Source organism: Bos mutus, chromosome 9, assembly GCF_027580195.1.
Source record: "Bos mutus isolate GX-2022 chromosome 9, NWIPB_WYAK_1.1, whole genome shotgun sequence".
NCBI classification, from domain to species: domain Eukaryota; kingdom Metazoa; phylum Chordata; class Mammalia; order Artiodactyla; family Bovidae; genus Bos; species Bos mutus.
This window is the reverse complement of record NC_091625.1, coordinates 18,884,827-18,907,881: the sequence shown is the minus strand read 5'-3', so window position 1 is coordinate 18,907,881 and position 23,055 is coordinate 18,884,827. Positions and strand designations below refer to the sequence as shown.

The 23,055-nt window shown below is 40.2% G+C and overlaps 1 protein-coding gene across 5 annotated transcripts in view; it reads left to right on the top strand.

Annotated features, from left to right (window-relative positions):
* Nucleotides 1-1,277: 1,277 nt before the first annotated feature.
* The window catches only part of HMGN3 (high mobility group nucleosomal binding domain 3), a 36,023-nt gene continuing 14,245 nt past the window's right edge, over nt 1,278-23,055 (top strand). For all 5 annotated transcript variants that reach the window (XM_005896956.2, XM_070376231.1, XM_070376232.1 and 2 more), the window contains exon 1: nt 1,278-1,441. In XM_005896956.2, coding sequence (XP_005897018.1) covers nt 1,427-1,441 — 15 coding nt within the window. In that variant the 5' untranslated portion in view covers nt 1,278-1,426. The remainder of the gene's footprint in view (nt 1,442-23,055) is intronic.

Sequence of the window (23,055 nt, the reverse complement as noted above, 5' to 3'; positions counted from 1 at the left end):
ATTCTATTGTATATAGTTACTAAAGTTTGTTTAACCATTCACCAGTGCTTTTCCTGTATCTGTTGAAAAACTGTTTTTTCTTTCCTTTATTCTATTAATAAAGAATACTACTTTATTATTATAATACTACTATTTATTATTCAAAGAATAACTACTTTGATTGACTTTCAGATGTTAAACTAATTTTGCATTCCCAGGATAAACTTCACTGGTCATGAAGGCTTATCCTCTTAAATGTTGCTGGATTTGACTTCCTAAAAAGAACTTTTTTTAATTGAGGTAAAGCTGATGTAGAAAATTATATAGATTCCAAGTATTCAACATAAAGGTGATTCACAATTTTTAAAATTTACATTTCATTTACAGTTATTTAATTTACTAAAATATTATTCAAGATTTCATGTCTGTGTTTATGAAGGAAACTGATCTCTAGTTCTCTCTACTTTTGAGGTTTTATCACTGGTTATGGTATCTGGATAAGAATAATTTCATAAAATAAATCCAGAGTGTTTATTTTATATTAAAATACTTTCTATTTTATTTTATATATTTTATATTTAATCCAGGCATCCATTGGATGCCTTGCAAAACTTTGAGAAACATTAAATTGTGCATATTTGAATTGTCATTTAAATATGTTTCAAAAAATAAAATAATCTTATCTGATCTTGTTCAGTCTTTTCTAATTTCCATAGTAAACACACCCTATTCACCTTCAAGCTTAGTTTGCTGGTGACTGAATTTGTAAGCAATATGAAATCAGATTTTAGGAAATTATTCCTAAGCAGTTTTAGGGTTTACTGTCACTAGAAATCTAGAAGGGGAAACTGAGACCCTTAGAGACTGCCAGACTGTCTCAGAGCAGAGTACCTTCCCACTTTCAAAGCTCTGCACCACACAGCACTCATTACAAGCTTTTACAGGAAACACAAAATGCTTGCCGCGTATACATTTACCTTATAAAGTTAATGTGTCCATCCTTACTCTTTTTCCTTCTTACGAAGGCCCACACTTCCTACTGATAACGATCCAAATAGGGAGCAACAAAACAATGAAACTCCAGGATCCCGTGGCTTGCGGGGGTTACTAGTTGAACTGGGCATGCTCAGTCGCCAGGCAGATTTTTCGGTGAAGTGGAAACTACAACAGCGCGTACCGTGCGCGCGGAGGTGGGCGTGCCCTCGTGGAATTTAGAACGTTGCCGCAGCCAATGGGGCCTCGCGGCCGGCTGCCGGGGCTCCCTATTGGAGGAGCGGGGAGACCAGCGAGTAGAGGGCCCCTGGAGGGAGCCGCCGAGGTTGAGGTCCCGGAGGCCGGGCTACGCCAAGACCTGCGCGTGAGCAGCTGCGGCGGCGGCAGCATCCAGCGGCGGTGCCAGTAGTTCCAGCCCGTTGCTTTACTTTTAAGCTGCACGAATACAGTCATTATGCCGAAGAGAAAGGTAAGTCTTACCCCCAAAAGATTTCAAAGGCCTTCAGACTGTGAGAAGAGCAGATCTTGCCATTGCTATGGATGGCGCGGAATGCACTCGGTAGTAACTCGGGGGCGGCGATTCTCTTTGCTCCTTCAGGCTTGTTTTCAGGTGCCTGTTGCAGATCTTGCTGCCTCCCTCTGTCCTCATTGATCTCTGGATGTTACTTTCTTTGCGGCGACGCGACTTCCTTTCTTTTCGAACTCATTCTAGCCGGAATGGTTTCTACCTCGAACAAGACGCAAAAGCGCTTTGCACCCCCCCGCTTCCAGAAAGGGAGTTTTCTGTTTCCAAAACTGCCAGATTGAGGTTAGTGTGCAGGAAAAAGCAGCGAGACCGGGGGCGGGGGGAGCGGGCGGAGGGGAGGAGTAACAAGTAACACGCACAGGGAGATCGAAAATGAATCCAGTAAGTCGGGCAGATGTCGGGGTTATTCCCTTGTGGGCCATGCCCACGCCGGTGCGCCGCGAAGGCGCTCAGGCCACGGGAGAGGGAAAGCCATGTTTTAACATAGTGCTCACCCCGCTGCCGCCCCCGCTGCAGACCCGTATGTACCCAGTCCAGTGTCGGGCAGGGCCGGGCGGCTGGACCTGCGTGCAGTTGGCGGCGGGGACTCGCGGAGTTGGCCCTGCGCAGGAACGGGACGCCGCCGGGGGCGCGCGCAACTGTGTTTGCAAAGGGCAGGGGTCACCGGGTCCGATTCGGCGACCCAAACCCACACTCGGTCCGGGAAGGCGGGCTCCGCGTGCTCTCGCACCCCTGGGTGCGGAGGGGGGACCTGGGGTCCCTCCTGCAGGACTATTATGTGTCCCCTTCCGCGCAGGCCCGGGACACCCAAGTGACTCGCACCGGGGACGCACGTTTCCCTTTGAGTCCGGCTGCGACTTGTCATTGTCCCAGGGAAGCGAGGGAAGGCTTTCTTTCACCCCGAGGAGAAACTGCAGTGTGGCGGCTGTTGCTGAGAAAATACTTTGCACCCTCCCACCGCCTGGCCTCGCGTGTCCAACAGTGTTAAGCAGTGAGGATATTAAATTGGAAGCAAAAAGGCAAATAGTATGTTGCTGTATCAGTTAAAGATGGTGGAATGATTTGTGTTTGTAAGTGATCTCATTTTCAAAATCTTGAAGCTTTAAAAATACAGAGGCTTTTGACTTTTTATCTGTCTTTAGAAGTTGATGGAAAACTTGTCTCCTCCATTTGGAAAAATAAATATTATAATTAAAAGTTTATAAAAAAAATCTAAGAGTTTATTGTGCACATACTATATGCCTCATACTGTGGGCGGAGTTTGATTTAACGTCTTATTTGAACCTCAGAACTCCTTGAGAGATGGTGGTACTGCCATTGAACTGGGGCTTTAAGACAGGAATTACCTAAGGGTGTCAGCTACCAATAACTAGTACCAAAGGTTTAATTAGATGCTGTAGGTAAAGGCCTTACTTCCAGACATTGTTTACTCATTCTCTTTATTTACTCACTCATGGGCGGTGAAGAGGAATTTGAAATGCAAAGAAACGCCCAGCCTGAGAAGATGGATGAGTACTAATACTTCGGATTCATTAGTTAAACTTAATTATTATGAAAGTACGGTTTTTCCAGTACTACAATGAGGACATTAGAATGATGCCACCATTTTCGGCATTTTATCTTTGGTTTAATGATGAGGTTGGGAATTCTAGTAGAGTCACCAAGAACTGGGTTCCAGAGTGAGTTGATATCATCTCCATTCTGGGAATTATTAACAAATGTAGACAAATAGATTGTACAAATTCTTTATTATAAGAGATCCTCATGTGCTGGAATCCTGTTGTCCAGGAGTCAGAGTTAGTGAAACCATTACTCTTCACTTTTTCTCACTGCCCTCCTCTCTCAAGGGAACAGAAGGGAAGAACAGAAGAACAGTAGAGAAACTGGCTTTTGATTATTGTTTTATTTCCCTAGAAAGCAGAGAAGAAGCTAGCCAGGCATCCTGGGACCAAGGGCCGACCTGTGTGTTGGCACCTGTGTGTCAGTCTTCTTCCGAGATAGGAAACCTCTCCTCGATTAATAGAAATTCTTTTCATTTATACATACGGCTCAAAGACCTGGGTTGTTACTTGGATAGGAGCAACCACAAATTAAACGTGGCTCCCATGGCCATTGTGTTCACCAGGCAAACCTTGATGCCGCCCCATAGAACCCCGGAACTGCCTCATGGAGCCCTGGGGTTCCCTGAAACTTACATAGGAAACTATAGTCATTAGATAAAGCCTGCCTAGGTGCAGAGAAGAGAACTAGAGACAATCTGTGCTGTGCTCTTCGAGATCTGTAAAGCTGGGGTATCTGCCAAAGCATTTACATACTACTCCGTGGTATTTTTCTTAGCTAAAGCACTGCCTGTTTTACATTGTAAGTTTTCAAAGTGCCCTCACAATACTTTTTTTTTTTTTTAACCTTCTTGGCCCCTGTTTTTCAACTTTTTCCAGAAATCAAGAAATGTTATTTAATGAGCACTGTTGAGGCTGCAGAGGAAGAAATGGCACTAACAAAGTCAGTAGAAGCATCTGGAACCCTAGTACTGCTTGAATGCCATAGGAATACAAAGTTTGCCCTCATGGAGCTTATGTTTAATTTGATGAGTAATGGGCACAAAACAATTAAATAATATTAAACCTGTATACAGGTCCCAGAATATATAGTATAGATTCCAAAAACTGTAGGATAGATAAGGAAAGAGGTTGAATTGGGGCCAGTCTTGAAAGTGTATGTGTGTGGGGGAGACTCATATATACAAAGAAAAAAAATCAGTCATTTTGTGTTTTCAGGCATTTGAATAGCCTCTTCTGATTGTATCTAACATGACCCGGCCTCATGTATATGCCTTAAAGGCCATAGTGTCCACATTAATATAAAACGTTTTTATGGCATTTCTTTTTTAAAATACAATTATTAAAAAAATTTTTTATCGTTATAAAGGTTATGTTCCATTTACAGTTAATGCAAAATATTATTTGTAGTCCCTGTGTTGTGCAGTACCTCCTGAGCCTCTCTTACCTTTATGAGTTTTCTCTGTATCTTTGTATGGTAGTCATAGCTACATGAAAGCAAGTGGTTTTTGGAACTGCAGTAGTATTTTTCGATGAGTATAGCACTCAGGAGTAACGGGTTCTTCAGTTAGTGTTACATGTGTTCCTGAGTCAGTGAGATTTAAATAAAGTTGTGTTTCCTGTATTCATTACCTGATGGGTAGGGAGTGACCACCCACTAATAGTGGATGGAGCAGCAGGGAAAATGGTAGTGTTCCTGGACTCAGGTGGTGGTGGGACAGTGAGTGACTGAGTTCTAGACTGTTCCGGGCAGACATCCACGAATGCCTGATCACGTTGAATGCAGTGATCACGTTGTTAGGGAATGACCTGATGGTCTCCAAAGAGGCCTCAGCCAGTGAGCCCTCTAGCCATGGTCCTGGCATGACTAGCAGCAGCGGGCACGTTTTCACATCCTTCTTTTTATTTTTCCAGTTCCTCATCACTGGAACTACTGGAAAAGTCAGGTGTATCACATGTGAAGTTTTCTCTGATGAGACAATTTCCCAGGAGTTTGGGGGTCAGCACTAGTCCATCCTTACCCTAAAGGTTTAAGGCAGAAAAGTCCGTTTGCCTCCAGCTTGGAAAGGCCTAGTAACGCTGGTCTTGGAACAGGGGATGCTTACCTAACAATACTCAAGGTTTCTGATTAATCTTTCAAAAGGAGATTGCGTATTATAACATCAGAGACAGACTCTGTAAATGAAAATACGGATAAATTTGACTACATGAAAATGAATATGTCATATGGCAAAGAAAAAGAAAACCCTGTTAACAAAACTTTAAAACTAATGAAAAACTGGGAAAAAATATGTCTACCACATACCACTGAAAAAAGCATGCTACTTTAAAAAAGATGAAAAGATGTCCTTATGAAATAGATGTATATCCTTTAAAGAAAATAACAAACCCAATACATGGAAATGTTTAGTTTAACTAGAAGTCAAATACATGTATATTATTAAGAATAATGAGATGTGAATTTTTTAAAAGTCTGTTTTTTTAAAAAAAGATTGATTGTGTCACTGTGCAGTGCTGAGTGACACTGACACTTGAGCAACTCTCAAGCAATATGGATGGGGCTGTAATTTCCTTAAAAAAAAAAAAAGCTTTATTGAGGTATGATGTACTTACCATAGAGTCCATTTATCTATACAAAGTATACAAATCAGTGACTTTTAATACATTTATAGAGTTGTATAACATTTCTGTAGTCCAGTTTTAAACCACTTCCATCACTCCAGAAAGGTCTTCTCCATGGTTTGCAGATAGTCCCTACTCCCCCCCAGTCCTAGGCAACCACTGATTACTATCTCTATAGATTTGCTTTTTCTGGAAATTTTATATAAAAGGAATCAAACAATATGTAGTCTAATTGTGTCTGGTTTTTCTCACTCAGCACAGTGATTTTGAGGTCCATCCACAGAGTAGCTTGTATCCATACTCCATTCTTTTTTATTGCCTAATAGTAGTCCGTTGTATGAATTTTCGACTTTCTGTTTATCCTTTCACAGGTCAATAGACATCTGAATTGTTTTCATTTTGAATTGTTTTAAGTAATGCTGTCATGAATATTTATATGTAAGTCCTTGCATGGACATATTTTCATTTTCTCTTGGGAAGTTTCCAAAGGGTGGAACTGACAGGTGATATGAAAGTCTGTCCTTAATGTTTTAAGAAACTTCCAAACTGATTTTGATGGTAATTGTATCATCAGTGCATGAGGGTTCCAGTTTTCTCTGTATCTGTGCTCATAGCTAATTGTTGGGGTTTTTTGGTTATAGCTTTTTAATTAGCCTAATTTACATTTCTGTAATAAGTAATGATGATGAGCATCTTTTCATGTGTTTACTAGCATAATAGATACCTTAGGTGAAATGTCTATTCAAATGTTTTGCCCATTTTTAAATTGGATTTTCGTCTTATTATTGATTTGTAAGAGTTCTTTATATATTTAGATACAAGTCCTTTATCATAAATGATTTATAGATCTTTCCTTCCAGTCTGTGGCTTTTTAAAAAATGTTGTCTTGATGTCTTTGGAAGAACAAAAGTTTTTTTAATTTTGATGAAATCCGTTTAATATCCTGTCTAATAAATCTTTGCCTAATCTAAGGTCACAGATATTTACTTCGAGAAGTTTTATAATTTTAGTTCTGATATTTAGGTCTATGATCCATTTTGAGTTAAATTTGTAAATAGTGTGAGATAAGGGTTTCAGTTTTATATTATTTTTGTTTTGGTATATGTGGATATCTACTTATCACAGCACCAGTTGTTAAAAAGACCATCCTTTTTCACTGAATTGCCTAGGCACCTTTGTTGAAAATCAGTTCATCATAAATGTAAAGGTTGGATGTCTGTGCTCTTGAATTGTGTTCATAATCTATATATTTATTCATATATTAATACCACATTATTTTGATTTCTATGGTATAGTAAGATTTGATACTGGTAATGTCAGTCTCTCACTATATTCTTTTTCAAAATTGTTTTGGCTTTCATACAAGTTTTTGAATCAGATTGTAAATTCCTACAAGCATGCCTGGCATGATTTTGATAGGGCTTGAATTGAATCTCTAAATTGGTTTGGGCTTCCCCGGTGGCTCAGCGGTAAAGAATCTGCCTGCAGTGCAGGAGATGCAGGAGACATGGGTTCTATCCCTGGGTTGGGAAGATATCCTGGAGGAGGAAATGGCAACCGACTCCAGTATTCTTGCCTGGAAAATCCCATGGACAGAGACTGGCGGGTTACAGTCCATATGGTCAGAAAGAGTCAGACACAACTGAAGCGACTGAGCATGCACACGTGCCATTTTGAGCTATCCAGTCTGAATGTGAAAGGGCCTGACACATAGTATGCCATCCATAAATACTTGCTGAGTTTAATTGAGTTGATACTTAAATGAAACCTATATTTGAGTAAAGGCTCCAAAACGTCAGGGTTATACATTTTATTCAGCCCTTCACTCACTTCATGTGAAATAAACATTTATCAAGCATCATGTTAATGCAGAGTACCATCACCTTGGGGAAGTAAGTGAATTATTGACATTACAAACTCTTTCTGAAATGAATGAGTAAAGGCCCTTGTTTTTAAGGCTCTTTCAGTCTGAGAGGGTAAGTAATATAAATATGACAGTATTTATAATTCATGGCAAGAAATGATAATGAGCCACAAGAAAAACCATGAGTTCTAAACATTCAAAAGTTTGGCCAGACTGCATGTCCAAAGAAAAAACACTGACAAAAAGTTGTTTGGTTAAAAGGGTTGGGGGTTACTTTGTTTTTTTTTTTTTTTATCTTAAGGGGATCATTGCTAGTTTGTTAATAGAGGTGGTCTGTGAAGTCTTGCTTTCTTTGAAGTAGAAGAAACGTAAATTCAAGGCCTGTTATATTAATAGCCGTTGAGGTTAGATTGTGCACAGTAGGTGCCCTCATTAGTGAAGATTCTGTGACTTCCTGGTCCCATGCTTTTCTTGTAACCACCCTCTGATGTTTAAAAGTGAGGACCATGTTTCTAAATTGACATATATTATTTGATTACCTAATTTTGAATTAATTTTGTAGTCCTTCTAATTTCACTTGACCATGAAGTGTTTGATGGCTCTGGCCTTTTTTTTAATTCCCACCACAGCACTTAGCACAGGTACTATAACTGTTGAACGAGTGCATGAATGAATCGTTTTCAAAAAAAGAAAGTAGTAACTTGAATTACTTCATGTCTTTGTTGGGGAGATCGTCCAGTTTGACCTGGCTTTACTGTTTACTAGCTGTATGTTTTAGGGTAGGTTGCTTAACTCTGTAAGCCTCTCAGGTCTCTGAGACTCATCTGCAAAACTGGGCTAAAAATATATTCTACCTTGTTGGGTTATTGCAGACATTAAATGAGATGATGAATGCAAAGTTCTTAGCACAGGGCCAGCATGTGTGAAACAGTCAGTAGATGTTCCATATTGCGAGACAGGTATTTTTTTTTTAATGAATGTGTAGTTGATTTATAGTGTTCTGTTAATTTCTGCTATATAGCAAAGTGATTCAGTTTTATGTGCATATATCTATCTTTACACATAGAAATATATATATATTTTTTTCCATTGTGGTTTATCATAGGATACTGAATGATAATTTTTAATTGTTAAGAGAATTGCAGTGAAATAATAGCCTTGTAGTAATCCAGCTTTCATTTTACAGGAGGACCAGTGGCACATAGATCGCACCTGTATGTCCAATTAACTGCAATTATAGGAGTCGGTGTTCAACAACCAGATAACAAATGTGGTGTTTTTAAGAGAACACAGGCTTTCATCTGGTGCATTTTTACATGGTTGATTTTTCTCACAGAAAAAATTATGCTTAAAAATATCGCCATATAACATTAAAATTCCCTTGGCAAATCAGTTATCAGGTGATCCACTTCTCCTACATTTTTTTCCCCTAGACCACTGCCTTTGTTTACACCAAGTTTAAATATATTCCACTTTCCTGCAGGTTACACTTTGGAAATGGCGACTGACATAAACACCATTTAAGCTGTCTGCTTTCAGAGTACCTAGTGTGTTGAAATATGATATTAGTCTCCTGAGTAATTTCAAAATCAGTGTTGAAGATAACAAACCAAATCAAAATGTTGAATTTTTCCCCCCACTGGCTGCTCATTTATTGTGCATTTCACTGCCTTCTTAGAAGAGTTCAATTGAATCATGTATTGGTCCTTGGTCAAGGTGTTTATTGAGTCCAGTATTTTTATATCTTGTGGGCATATCCAGAAAACAGGGCCATTTAGATCTGCCCAAAGCAAATGCTTGTTCAGTCACAGAAAGTAAATGATATGCATAATCAGAAGTAGGGAAGAAGAGGAAAAAGGTTTTAAATCTCAAAATTGGTTCCAAAATTTAATATTTCAAGAGAAACTTACCAGTAACAACATATGCATATATTTATTACCATTAAAAGTTAAATAGCTGCCATTTATTGAATGCCTGGCTGAGCTTTGTGCTTTATAGTCATTAGGCACCTTCTTTTAAATAGAAATATGTGAAGTTGTTAGAAATAAACCTGGGTGGGAAGCATTATGGAGTAATTTCATATTATTTCATTTTATTCTCCCTGCAGTTCTGCAAGGCTGGCCTCGTCTCACAGAGTATGATATTGACAGCCACAATAAATAACATTTAGGTAGCTTTCTATGACTCAGGCACTGTTCCCAGCACTTTGCATTAATAACCTGAATCATCTAAGCACCCGGTCAGGTGTGTTCTCCACAATGACATCTTCAGAGGTAGGGGGTGGCCGAGACGGGTCTGCTTCCAGACCATGGAGCCTGCAGCTGGTCTCAGCCCCAGACACAGTGAGAAAACGGGGACTTAGTCAGATGAAGGCATTTCCCCTGGTCACACAGCTGGAAGTGACAGAACTAGGAATTCCACCCCAGCCCTCAAGCATTTTGGCCTAACTGTGACGCCACAGTACTTCCCGTACACGTTCATTTCTAGTAATCTCAGGTGGTGGTCGTTGTTCAGTTTCTAAGTCGTGTCCGACTCTTTGCGACTGCATGGACTGCAGCGTGACAGGTTTCCCTGCCCTTCACTAGCTCCCGGAGTTTGCTTAAATTCATGTCCATTGAGTCGGTGATAGGTATTTAAATAAAGGCGCCCACTGAATGAAACAAGAAGGACTCAAGCTATGTAAATATGTGTGTCCATCTGTTTAAAATGTTGTCTTTATTAAGATATAGGCTGATGCCATTGCTCCTAGGCACCAGTCAGAGGAAGTTACTCCACAAGTCATTATTATCTGTGATTGCAGCCTAAGGCTGCCCTCAGGGTCCAGACCTCTGGCTTCTGAAAGATGCCCATTATCATGAAGCCTTCTGGGTATTTCAGAAACTAATGGACTGCAGGCTCCTATGCAAGGTATTTATGTGAAGTTTCCATCCCTAAGTTTTGGCATCTTCGAGTATTGAAAGTCTAAAACTTCATATTTTCTCTAATTCCACCATCAACTGGTGGATTTACTATTTCCAAGATATATTGTCTTTGTTGTTATATTTCAGATAACAGGGATATTCACCTGTCACCAGAAACATGTAAATACACTTGCATCAGTTTCAGTTCAGTCCCTCAGTCGTGTCCGACTCTTTGTGACCCCATGGACTGCAGCACGCCAGGCTTCGCTGTCCATCACCAACTCCCAGAGCTTGCTCAAACCCATGTCCATCGAGTCAGTGATGCCATCCAACCATCTCATCCTCTCTCGTCCCCTTCTCCTCCCGCCTTCAATCTTTCCTGGCTTCAGGGTCTTTTGCAAAGTATAGTTTACAACTATACTACAGTTAAAAAAAAAAATACTGGCCTCACGATATGGAACATCCATTGACTGTTTAAGAACTTTGCATTCACCATCTCATTTAATGTCTCCAGTAACCCAACATGGTAGAATATATTTTTAGCCCAGTTTTGCAGATGAGGAATCTGAGTCTCAGAGACCTGAGAGCCCCATGAACACTTGCATATTACACAGTACTATTGACACGTTGTAATACGTGTATGAAGCCTCCATTGCTTAGGCACTGGATTTAAAAAACAAGCAGGTGCTTTTGTGTTTGGTATTCATCAAATAAAGAATGAAAGCCTCATAGCTTGGAAAAGCTGTTGGACCTAGAACAGAACGGATTTTTATTTCAGAGTTCTGGACTACCAGCTGATTAATGTGTAATTACAAAAGTTATTTTTAAAAGGTATGAAGTGACATTGTTTTAAAATTGTATCTTTATTATTTTGATCCCATCCAAAGATAAATACAAAGTTTACCCCAAAAGGTGGTTTTTTTTTTTTCTTTTCTATCTTTCTCTTTTTGGGTATAAACTGTGGCTTTTTACAATACTGGACACAATTAGTTAAATTCTACTTTGTGGGAAGTTGCTGTGAGTCCTAGACCCAGTGTATGTGGGAGGTTAATACACCAAAGACTTAAGTGTGAAGCTTGAAAGACTTCTGACCTTCCATATATATGGCGTAGAATACATTTCTGAACTGTATCTTTTATGTCTACTTTTCATTGCTTTCCTTTATCTCTTCTTTTATTTACAGTTTTTAATTTTACTGTTCCCCCTCTTAATGGTCACACGTCTCCCTGACTCTTTAATGGGGCCAAGTCGCTTGACCTCTTTGAGCCTCTTTTCTTCATCTGTAAAATGGGAATATTGAGACAGTCCCTGTGTATCTCAGTGCTGTTGAGATGATCAAATACAGCAACAAGTTGAATGTACATAGAAAAACATTAAGTGCTATGAAAATGATAGAAATGATTTGGTGTTTTGTCTTTACTTTTAATAGTAAGATAAAAGTACTTGTAGCCATGTATATGAACATTTAAAAACCTAGAATAGTAAATTTATATGCCTCTTAACATGTAATATTTTCATTTTTTCAGAATTATCTTGTTTTATTTTATGATAGGTTTAGTCTTTTTAAAATTTTTATTTATTTATTTGCAGTATAGGTTATGTTTCAGTATAGTTGATTCACAATATTGTGTTAGTTACAGGTATCCAGCAAGGTGATTCAGTTATACATGTACATATATCTATTCTTTTTCAGATTCTTTTCTTATATAGCTTATTACAAAATATTGAATAAAGTTCCTTGTGCTAGACAGTAGGTCCTTGTTGTTTATCTGTTTTATTAATGTATATAGTAGTGTGTATATGTTAATCCCAAACTCCTAATTCATCCCACCCTCACCTTTCCCCTTTGTTTACTGTAAATTTGTTTCTGAGTCTGTTTCTGTTTTGTAAATAAGTTCATTTGTATCATTTTTACAGATTCCACATATAAATGATGTCATACAATATTTTTCTCTGATATTTCACTTAGTGTAATAATCTCTATCGATGTTTCTGCAAATGTCATTGTCCATTCTTTTTATGGTTGAGAAATATTCCATTGTATATTTCTGTACCACATCTTCTTTTTTTTAAGTCTTTATTTATTTGGCTCTGCGGGTCTTAGTTGTGACATGCAGGATTTCCAGTTAGGGCCTGTGAACTCTTGGTTGCAGTGCGTGGGATCTAGTTCCCCAGACCAGTAATCAAATCTGGGCCCCCTGCACTGGGAGAGAGGAATCTTAGCCACTGGACACTAGGGAAGTCCCCACATATTTATCCATTCAAATGGACATTTAGTTCCTTAAAAAACTAAAAGCAGAGCTACCATATGATCTGGCAGTCCCACTCTTGGTCATATGTCCAGAGAAAACCGTAATTTGGGAAGATACATACACCCGATTGTTCACTGCAAATAGCCAGAACTTGGAAGCAATTAACATGTCATATTTCTAATGGGAAATTGTTTCTTGTTATTCTAAAAGTTAAGTCGCTCAGTCATGTCTGACTCTTTGCTACCCCATGGACTGTCGCCTACCAGGCTCCTCCGTCCATGGGATTTTCCAGGCAAGAGTACTGGAATGGGTTGCCATTGCGTTCTCCATGTTATTCTGAGGCCCACAAATGAGACGGAGAAGGCAATGGCGCCCCACTCCAGTACTCTTGCCTGGCAAATCCCATGGACGGAGGGGCCTGGTAGGCTGCAGCCCGTGGGGTCGCTAAGAGTCGGACACGACTGAGTGACTTCACTTTCACTTTTCACTTACATGCACTGGAGAAGGAACTGGCAACCCACTCCAGTGTTCTTGCCTGGAGAATCCCAGGGATGGGGGAGCCTGTTGGGCTGCCGTCTATGGGGTCTCACAGAGTCGGATATGACTGAAGCGACTTAACAGCAGCAGCAGCACAAATGAGGCAGAGGAGGAAACACTCCATTACATATTATGTGCTGCTTGCTCAGGTCTACGGGTTAAGATACTTCCCAGACTGGAACCCTTCTGCTGCCCTAAAGTCCCAGATATGCACCCAGTTTTGAATCTAGCAAAGCCAGAAGAAAGCACTTAGAGCCTGTAGTGGATGAGAGGATGAACTCTGAGCCTGTCCCCCTGGTCAGAATCCCAGCTCTTACACTTACCAGCGAGATTACCAGCTGTGTTGTCTCGGGCAAGTTACCTAAACCTCTCTGGCTTCAGTTCCTGATTCATACAGTGGATATGATGCTCTTTACCCACCTCACAGGATTGTGGTGAAGGAGATTTTAACTCATTTAGATCACTGCCTCGCACGTGAGTGCAGTATAGTCCGTGTTTGTTGAGATGATGATGGTTGCTCTGGGTCTCTTCTCGTATCCCTTCCAAGGCTTCAGTACCTGACCTGTGATATACACTCCATAGTGTGATTAGTATATATTTGAGTATCTTACTAAGTCAGGAGAGTGAAATCTTTGGATCCAGCCTCTTGGTCTTCCTCATGAAGAAACTCAGGCCCAGGGACATAAGATACAAGCCAGGTTGGGGTCAGGCTTCCAGCCTCAGCCAGGAGCTTCCTGCACCATCCCATTCACCCAACATGGGAAGAGGTGACTCTCCCGAAAAAGGCAGCTCAGACCAAAGAGCTGCGTAAAATTTTTAAGTTATTTTGTATTAATGATATATTTCCATTTTTAAATTATGTACATTCATACAAAGAAAATTTTGCTGAGCGTACTTAAACACAGCTTTTTCTTTGCCTTCCGCTATCTTTTGTAATGGAATCCATGAGATACTTTCCTTAAAAGTATCCCTCAGAAAAGAGAGAATTGCTGTTTATTTCAGTTCATCGAGAGTCTTTTTAAAGCAGAGTGCTTACTCCATTACTTTTATCGTGAACAACAAGATTTTATTTTGGGAAGACATACTAGCCTCGTGGCCTTAACAAGCTATTTGGGTTTATAGAAGTTGATGAAATTAATAGACATAAGCCAAGGAGGAAGTAAGAAAGAAATTTGACATTGGTTTCATTATTAACGAAGGTCATTTGCATGTGACCTCTCATCCCCAGATACTGGATTTTTTAAGGGTTATTTTAACAAGCAAGGCAGTATTGGACTTCCCTGGTGGCTGGACTTCCCTGGTGGCTCAGACAGTAAGCGTCTGCCTACAGTGCAGGAGACCCAGGTTCAATCCGTGGGTTGGGAAGATCTGGAGAAGGAAATGGCCGTATTGGAAGATCTCAAACACACACTTAGAGAATGAATGAAAAACTGCCATGCTGATGTTAAACAGTGGTCCTTATGGCTTTGAATAAAATTTTCAGAGTCTGTTTCGTATGTCAAATACGTGCATGTTTGAGTTTAAGGGAAATATGTGTTATTTGGAAAACTTCATGAGAATTTCACAGACAGTGCCCTTATTTGTGGACGGAAATTAATGCTGCCTTAAATAATTTAATTATGTGTCAATTTTAGCAGAAGAGTGAAAACTTAGTTATAGACACATTTCAGTCTTTCTCTGGGTGGGTTATTTGGATTTTTGTCCTTAAGTGTCCTCTTTGCTAACCAGCTCACTATTGGAGTGCTTTATTTTCTCCAGCTTTAGATTTGTAACAGAAAATGTAAATTAGTTTTAAAAGAAAATGTTTAAAAATTAATTTTAAAAGAGAAATGGTACTAATTTAAACATACTGACCAGCGAGTTGAATAAGAGTCCGCTCAAAGTAATACATTCCCTAGATGAAAAGAAGTGATTGTTTATTTGCAGTTATATCTGCTCCCAACTTTCCTGCATCAGCATAGATAATCCAGCAGTTGAATCTGGATTTGTTCTATGGCAGCTGGCTAATGGTTACTTGAATTGTGTACACACTATACGATCTCAGTGAATCACTTAAGTTAGAAAACAACCCTTGTCACTTAATGTCTTGGAAGGAAAACTCCGAGAGCCTGCACTTACCCGTGAAGACTATTTGGAACTTTAACACAAGGTCCAGCACTCGTTGCTAAGAATCCCGAGCTCTTGTCTTTCTTCCACAGCGGAAAAAGATGGCACCAGGAGGTACTATACTTCCCAGCTTCCTGCCACACCCTCAGTATTTTTCTCAGAAGTGACAAATTTGGAGGCTAGGACCGTCCAGCGCTGTTTCCAAGCAGCTGTTGAGGGGCATACTGATTCTCTCATCTTTGCAGATACCTTCCTGAGTTTGGAGAGAGAAAGCTGGGCTGATGGTCCCTGTTAGAGCCCCTGAGTAAAGTAGTAACTGCTGTTTATTCAACGAGAATCTCAATACGTGGGCATTTGTTCTGTTGATTCCTATGGATGGTCTGCAGAATGAAAATTCCAAATTTCATTTCCTTCGCTTCCCAAGAAGGACTCCTCGTCCTGTTGCAGTCTTAAGGAAGTATGATTTTGTCCCCTTCGGTACATTTTCGTGTCCTCAGATGCAGGACTCTGGCATCTTTGTAAGATGGGAGAGTGGAGACGGTGAAGTTGGTCAGCTGCTGAAGGAACTCTGGCTTCCTTCACCAGCTCTCCTCCCACGCCCGCTCAAGAGGACAGTTCTGAATTCATGTTTCTAATGATCTTGGCTTCCCATCTTGCCCGACTCCAGATTCCTTCATATCAGCACAAATGAAATGACTATGAATTATGTTTTGGCCAGAAGAGGAAGAGGTGGTGTCTGCCCAGACTTGTAAGAAACACAAGAAACACTAATAGTTGTGGAATTTGTGTTGGCAGATGTGGCACTGCCACCTGGGCTTTACTTCCACCCTTCTTCCCCCTGAATATTGGTAATACTTTGGGAGTTTTAAATACAAAGAAATTCAGGAAATAATATAACATGCCTATTTACCCATCATTCAGAATTCACACATTTGACCATTTTTTATCCTCTTTGCTTCAGATCTTTCTAAGAATAAAATGTTATAAAGTTTAAGTTCAAAACACCCCCTTGGTTCCCTTCCCTTGTGAACCTTCCTGAAGATAACCTTGATCATGAATTGATTGTATATCTTTGCAGGTCATGATTTTAGATGTTCATGATGTGTATGTTATATATAAATCCATAATATTGATTTGTGCATGTTTTGAAATTTACAAGTAATCACATATTGCATGCTATTTCTTTTGTTATTTGACATTATAATGAATGAGTGTAATTTGTTTAGGTATATTATGATAACTAATATATGTGGACTTTTTCTAATGACTTATTTTGTGGTTTCTATTTATCATGTGTTTTCCTCTTTTCTTTCCTGTCTTTGATGTGTAAAATTTGCTTTATTTCACCCCTCCTGATTTTTTAAGTGTATAGATTCTTTTTTATTTTCTTAAAAAACATAATGCCTGTCTTTAAATTTTTATTTTAGTATGATCTTAAATGATTCTATGTCTGTATAATCCTCCAGAACAAAACCAGGACCCTCCCATGCTGGAGATGGGGATGCTGTGTTCCCCCTCCTCTCATCTTTTATGGTTGTTATTGTCTAGACCTGTGCCACCCAGGATGGCAGCCACTAACTACACGAGGCTGTTAGCCACTGAGAAAGAATGAGCCAAGTTTAAAAATTTTAATTTCATCAATTTAAATTTAAAAGCTGATATTCGATTCAGTTATTAGAAGGTTTTAAACATGTTTGCAACAACCTGGATATGTGAAAATACAATAAAGTTTATGACCTCTAAATATGGGTCAGGTATTCCTTATTGACTATGCCAAAGCCTTTGACTGTGTGGATCACAATAAACTGTGGAAAATTCTGAAAGAGATGGGAATACCAGACCACCTGCCTCTTGAGAAACCGATATGCAGGTCAGGAAGCAACAGTTAGAACTGGACATGGAACAACAGGCTGGTTCCAAATAGGAAAAGGAGTCTGTCAAGGCTGTATATTGTCACCCTGCTTATTTAACTTCTATGCAGAGTACATCATGAGAAATGCTGGGCTGGAAGAGGCACAAGCTGGAATCAAGATTGCTGGGAGAAATATCAATAACCTCAGATATGCAGATGACACCACCCTTATGGCAGAAAGTGAAGAGGAACTAAAGAGCCTCTTGATGAAAGTGAAAGAGGAGAGTGAAAAAGTAGGCTTAAAGCTCAACATTCAGAAAACGAAGATCATGGCATCTGGTCCCATCACTTGATGGGAAATAGATGGGGAAACAGTGGAAACAGTGTCAGACTTTATTTTTTGGGGCTCCAAAATCACTGCACATGGTGACTGCAGCCATGAAATTAAAAGACGCTTATTTACTCCTTGGAAGAAAAGTTATGACCAACCTAGATAGCATATTGAAAAGCAGAGACATTACTTTGCCAACAAAGGTCCGTCTAGTCGAGGCTATGGTTTTTCCTGTGGTCATGTATGGATGTGAGAGTTGGACTGTGAAGAAAGCTGAGCACCAAAGAGTTGATGATTTTGAAGTGTGGTGTTGGAGAAGACTCTTGAGAGTCCCTGGGACTGCAAGGAGATCCAACCATTCCATCCTGAAGATCAGCCCTGGGTGTTCTTTGGAGAGACTGATGCTAAAGCTGAAGCTCCAGTACTTTGGCCACCTCGTGTGAAGAGTTGACTCATTGGAAAAGACTCTGATGCTGGGAGGGATTGGGGGCAGGAGGAGAAGGGGACGACAGAGGATGAGATGACTAGATGGTATCACCGACTCGATGGACGTGGGTTTGAGTGAACTCCGGGAGTTGGTGATGGATAGGGAGGCCTGGTGTGCTGCAATTCATGGGGTCGCAAAGAGTTGGGCATGACTGATCGACTGAACTGAATGAACTGATTCCTAGTGAAAACTTGGCATTTGAGTGGAAGTGTGCTGTAAATGTAAAATACATGCCAGGATTTGAAGATTTAGTGTGAAGAACGTTTGTCACATACCTGATTAATAATTTGAATCTTGATAGCATGTTGAAATGATAACGTTTTAGGTATCTTCAGCTAAATGAAATATATTATCAAAATTAGTTTCACCTTTGTCTTTTTACTTTCTTCATGTGGCTATTCAAAAATCTAAAATTACATTTTATAATTTTATAGGGCAACACTAGTTTATGACTTCTATTGAAATATTTTAAACACACGTGAAATAGATATTAGTATCTACAATTAATAGATTTGCCAATATATTTTATACTTTTTTCTTATACGTTTTTCTTTCATCTCAATTCTCTTTTCTTATTGCTGAATTTGATCCTTTAGTTTTAGATCCTTGTTGAAAAAAAGACTCTGTTGGCAGTAAACTCTCTTAGTATTTATGACATATCTTCATTTTACCTTTCCTCTTGAATGATAGCTGGGTGTAAAATTTTAGGCTGACACTTTTCCTCAACTCCTGAACATTTCTCTGGAGTTTGCTGTTTACAGATTCTGGTGAGAAGTTAATTCTTTGAAAATAATCCATCTCTTAATTCTGGAAACTTTTAATGACTTTCTTCATTTTCTTTGACTTTCTGTAGTTTTATTATGTCTCATTGTATATGTTTGCTTTGTTTTGTTTCCAGTTTGTTCCTTGGTGTGAGTTTTTCATCTGGAGACTCATGACTTCAGTTTGGGAAAATTCTCACCCATTATGCCTTTGCCTTCCTACCAGCGTCTCTGATCTCTGCTTCTGCAAGTCTGTTAAACGTATGTGGATCCTTGCAGTTAACCACCATGTCTCCTAACCTGTCTTTCATACTGTTTATCTCCTTATTGCTGTTTGTTGCATTCTGGGCTAGTTCCTCAGCACTCCATGACAATTCATTATTTCTTCTGCTGTACCTGGTCTAGACTTTACGTTTTGAGTTCTTTTTAATTTCAAGGAGCCTGCTTTCATTTTCAGAATTTGGCAGTTTTAAAAAGTTCAACTACCTGTTGATTTTTGCCGTACACAGTTTGTGCTCTCGGGTGAGTCTCCTTTTCCATTGGGTTACCAGGTGTTCAGTGATCCAGGTGCCTGCTGACTTGCGCCATCCACTTGGGTACTGAAGGAGCCTCAGATATGTGAAGAGCTTTTTTGTTAGACCGTGGTTCTCTGCCTTCTTGGCCATTCTGCGTTCGAAGTAGATTAGCGTGAGTCTGCCCTGTCTAGAGAAGGCAATGGCAACCCACTCCAGTACTCCTGCCTGGAAAATCCCATGGGCGGAGGAACCTGGTAGGCTGCAGTCCATGGGGTCTCGAAGAGTCGGACACAACTGAGCGACTTCACTTTCACTTTTCACTTTCATGCATTGGAGAAGGCAATGGCAACCCACTCCAGTGTTCTTGCCTGGAGAATCCCAGGGATGGGGGAGCTTGGTGGGCTGCCGTCTGTGGGGTCACACAGAGTCGGACACAACTGAAGCGACTTAGCAGCAGCAGCAGCAACCCTGTCTAGGGGAGTGGGCAAGAACCTGTCTGCCTTGGAACCCCCTGCATCCTCTCTCACTCACTTCATTCTTCCCTTCTGCTCACAAGGTGGTTGAAGTATATCTGAGATCATCTATGTACACCCCCAAGCCTTATTTCTCCCTTTTCTTCGTTTTTATTCCTCAAAATCTCGGATGAAAGCTTCAGGCTTCTCTTTTGATTCCTTTATACCATGACCTCCTGCTCTCTCCAGCCTCGTGGCTAAGTGTTAGCAGTGTGTGATAAGACAGTCTGAAGGTGGTAGGTCTTTCTGAAATTGTATACCTGTTATTCTGTGTAACAGAAGCAGATGACAAGGTTGCAGGGAATCTGGATGTAAGGAATTGCGTTAAACCTCAAGGCTCTATTGAATTTAATATATCATATTTGATAATTTACAGACTCATTAAGACAAATATGCCTTAGTAGATACGGCTCAGTCACAAATATGGAAGTCTAGAATTTCAGGATTAAAAGGTGGTTCTTTATTTTACTTCTATACTCAAATAAAAATTGTTACTACAAAGCCTTTGACTGTGTGGATCACAATAAACTGTGGAAAATTCTGAAAGAGATGGGAATACCAGACCGCCTGACCTGCCTCTTGAGAAACCTATATGCAGGTTAGGAAGCAACAGTTAGAACTGGACATGGAACAACAGACTGATTCCAAATAGGAAAAGGAGTACGTCAAGGCTGTATATTGTCACCTTGCTTATTTAACTTCTATGCAGAGTACATCATGAGAAACACTGGGCTGGAAGAAACACAAGCTGGAATCAAAGATTGCTGGGAGAAATATCAATAACCTCAGATATGCAGATGACACCACCCTTATGGCAGAAAGTGAAAAGGAACTAAAAAGCCTCTTGATGAAAGTGAAAGTGGAGAGTAGGCTTAAAGCTCAACATTTAGAAAACTAAGATCATGGCATCTGGTCCCATCACTTGATGGGAAATAGATGGGGAAACAGTGGAAACAGTGTCAGACTTTATTTTGGGGGGCTGCAAAATCACTGCACATGGTGACTGCAGCCATGAAATTAAAAAACGCTTACTCCTTGGAAGAGAAGTTATGACCAACCTAGATAGCATATTGAAAACCAGAGACATTACTTTGCCAACAAAGGTCCGTCTAGTCGAGGCTATGGTTTTTCCAGTGGTCATGTATGGATGTGAGAGTTGGACTGTGAAGAAGGCTGAGCACTGAAGAATTGATGCTTTTGAAGTGTGGTGTTGGAGAAGACTCTTGAGAGTCCCTTGGACTGCAAGGAGATCCAACCAGTCCATTCTAAAGGAGATCAGCCCTGGGTGTTCTTTGTAAGGACTGATGCTAAAGCTGAAACTCCAGTACTTTGGCCACCTCATGAGAAGAGTTGACTCACTGGAAAAGACTCTGATGCTGGAAGGGATTAGGGGCAGGAGGAGAAGGGGATGACAGAGGATGAGATGGCTGGATGGCATCGCCGACTCGATGGACGTGAGTTTGAGTGAACTCTGGGAGATGGTGATGGACAGGGAGGCCTGGCGTGCTGCGATTCATGGGGTCACAGAGTTGGACACGACTGAGCAACTGAACTGACTGACTGAAGGTCTTATATGTTTTGTTGTATAACGTCTGTATAGCCATTCAGTCTATGAAATGCTCTCCCCAGTATCTCGCTTGATTGTAAACGTGACCCTTTGAGTTAGGTGTCACTATCATTGATCAGAGAAAGAGACGGAGTCGCATGATCAGGTCACTGTCCCAGATCACACGGCTCTGAGCTAGGGAGCCAAGAGTGAAGTGGTGTCTGGACCTGCATGTGTGCCGCAGAACCCCACTGATCCCAGGGTGAAGATCATTTGGGTTGTTCCTGCCTACCAGTTTGCTATGTGCTTGTTTATAGAGTGATCTCGTAGAGTAGTTGCCAGACAAACCAGCTTTTCTACATTTGTCTCTCTTCCCGTTTCCAGTCTTAGGCTCATTCATTCATCTGGAAGAATTAACATATTCAGTTATACCTGCCTTCTTTTGGGGGGTGCGGGGGTTGTTTCCAAGTTTCTCTTTTTCAATAATTTGCATCCAATACGAACAATATTAGGTCAGTTTAGAGAGTGATCAGTCATATTGCTGTCACAAATCCACTGGCGGGAAGCATATTGAACATAATGTCGTTAATATCAGTCTAAGGAAAAAAATTTGTGGATGATACCAGTTTAAGAAAAAAAAAAAATTTTAATGTCATTTAATGTCAGTAGAAGCTGTGTGGAGACTTCCCTGGAAGTCCAGTGGTTAAGACTCAGCGCTTACAATGCAGGGAGGGTAGATTCAATCCCTGGTCAAGAAACTTAACATCCCACATGGCCAAAAAACAAATTAGTAGTAGCTGTGTGCTGCTTCTTTAAAAGCCTGTCAGTTCCAGGTAGAGGGTAGCCCAGATCAGATCTGGGCCGATAAGTAAGTGTGGCCTGATAAGTAAGAATGAGAGCCCAGCACTTCAGACAACACAGCGTCTGGTTTGTGGCCAGAAGGGTCACAGTGGTAACTGGGGAAATGGACAAAGCCAAATGGCTCACCTTTTAGATTATCCGAGATTTTTCTGTCTCTAACTCAGCCACCTGATACAGCACAAGATCTATGAGCCAGACATTCCTGTGCCAGAGAGTGGGGAGAGAAAAGAGAAGCTCTGTTTTCCTTGATAGAGAGGATTCCATGGATGAGGGGAAAAATAGTTGCTTGATGGGGAAACAGGAGAGAACTCCATGGATCTGGGAGGTTCTGAAGAGAGAGAAATCCGTAGACTGGGTAACAGGCAGTCCCAGGGAAGAAGAGGCTTACTGTGTTGTTTGCATAGAAGAAAAGCTTTTGTCTTTCTCAAAGACTTTATCTATTTCTGACCTGACTTTTACATATTACTTTATCATCTAAGCATTTATTTATTAATATTTTTTGGCCGCACTGTGCAGCTCACATGATCTTAGTTCCCCTACCTGAGATTGAACGCAGCCCCTCAGCAGTGAAAGTGTGGAGTCCTAACCACTGGTCTGCCAGGGATTTTCCTGTAACCTAAGTGTTTAAATTTAATCTTACTTTATGTGGACTTTCCATATGTTCACATAGCTTAACTATTTTTAATCCCATAACATTAATAATTACATTGTTTATCTAAACATTTGTCTGTTATTTACTGATCCTGTGAGTCGTTTCCAGTTACTTCATATTAGAAAGAGTACAAACAAAACGGTATTTTTACAAAGCTTCTTGTTGCTTTCTCTGAGTCTTGGTTCCAGTTTCCAAAATCA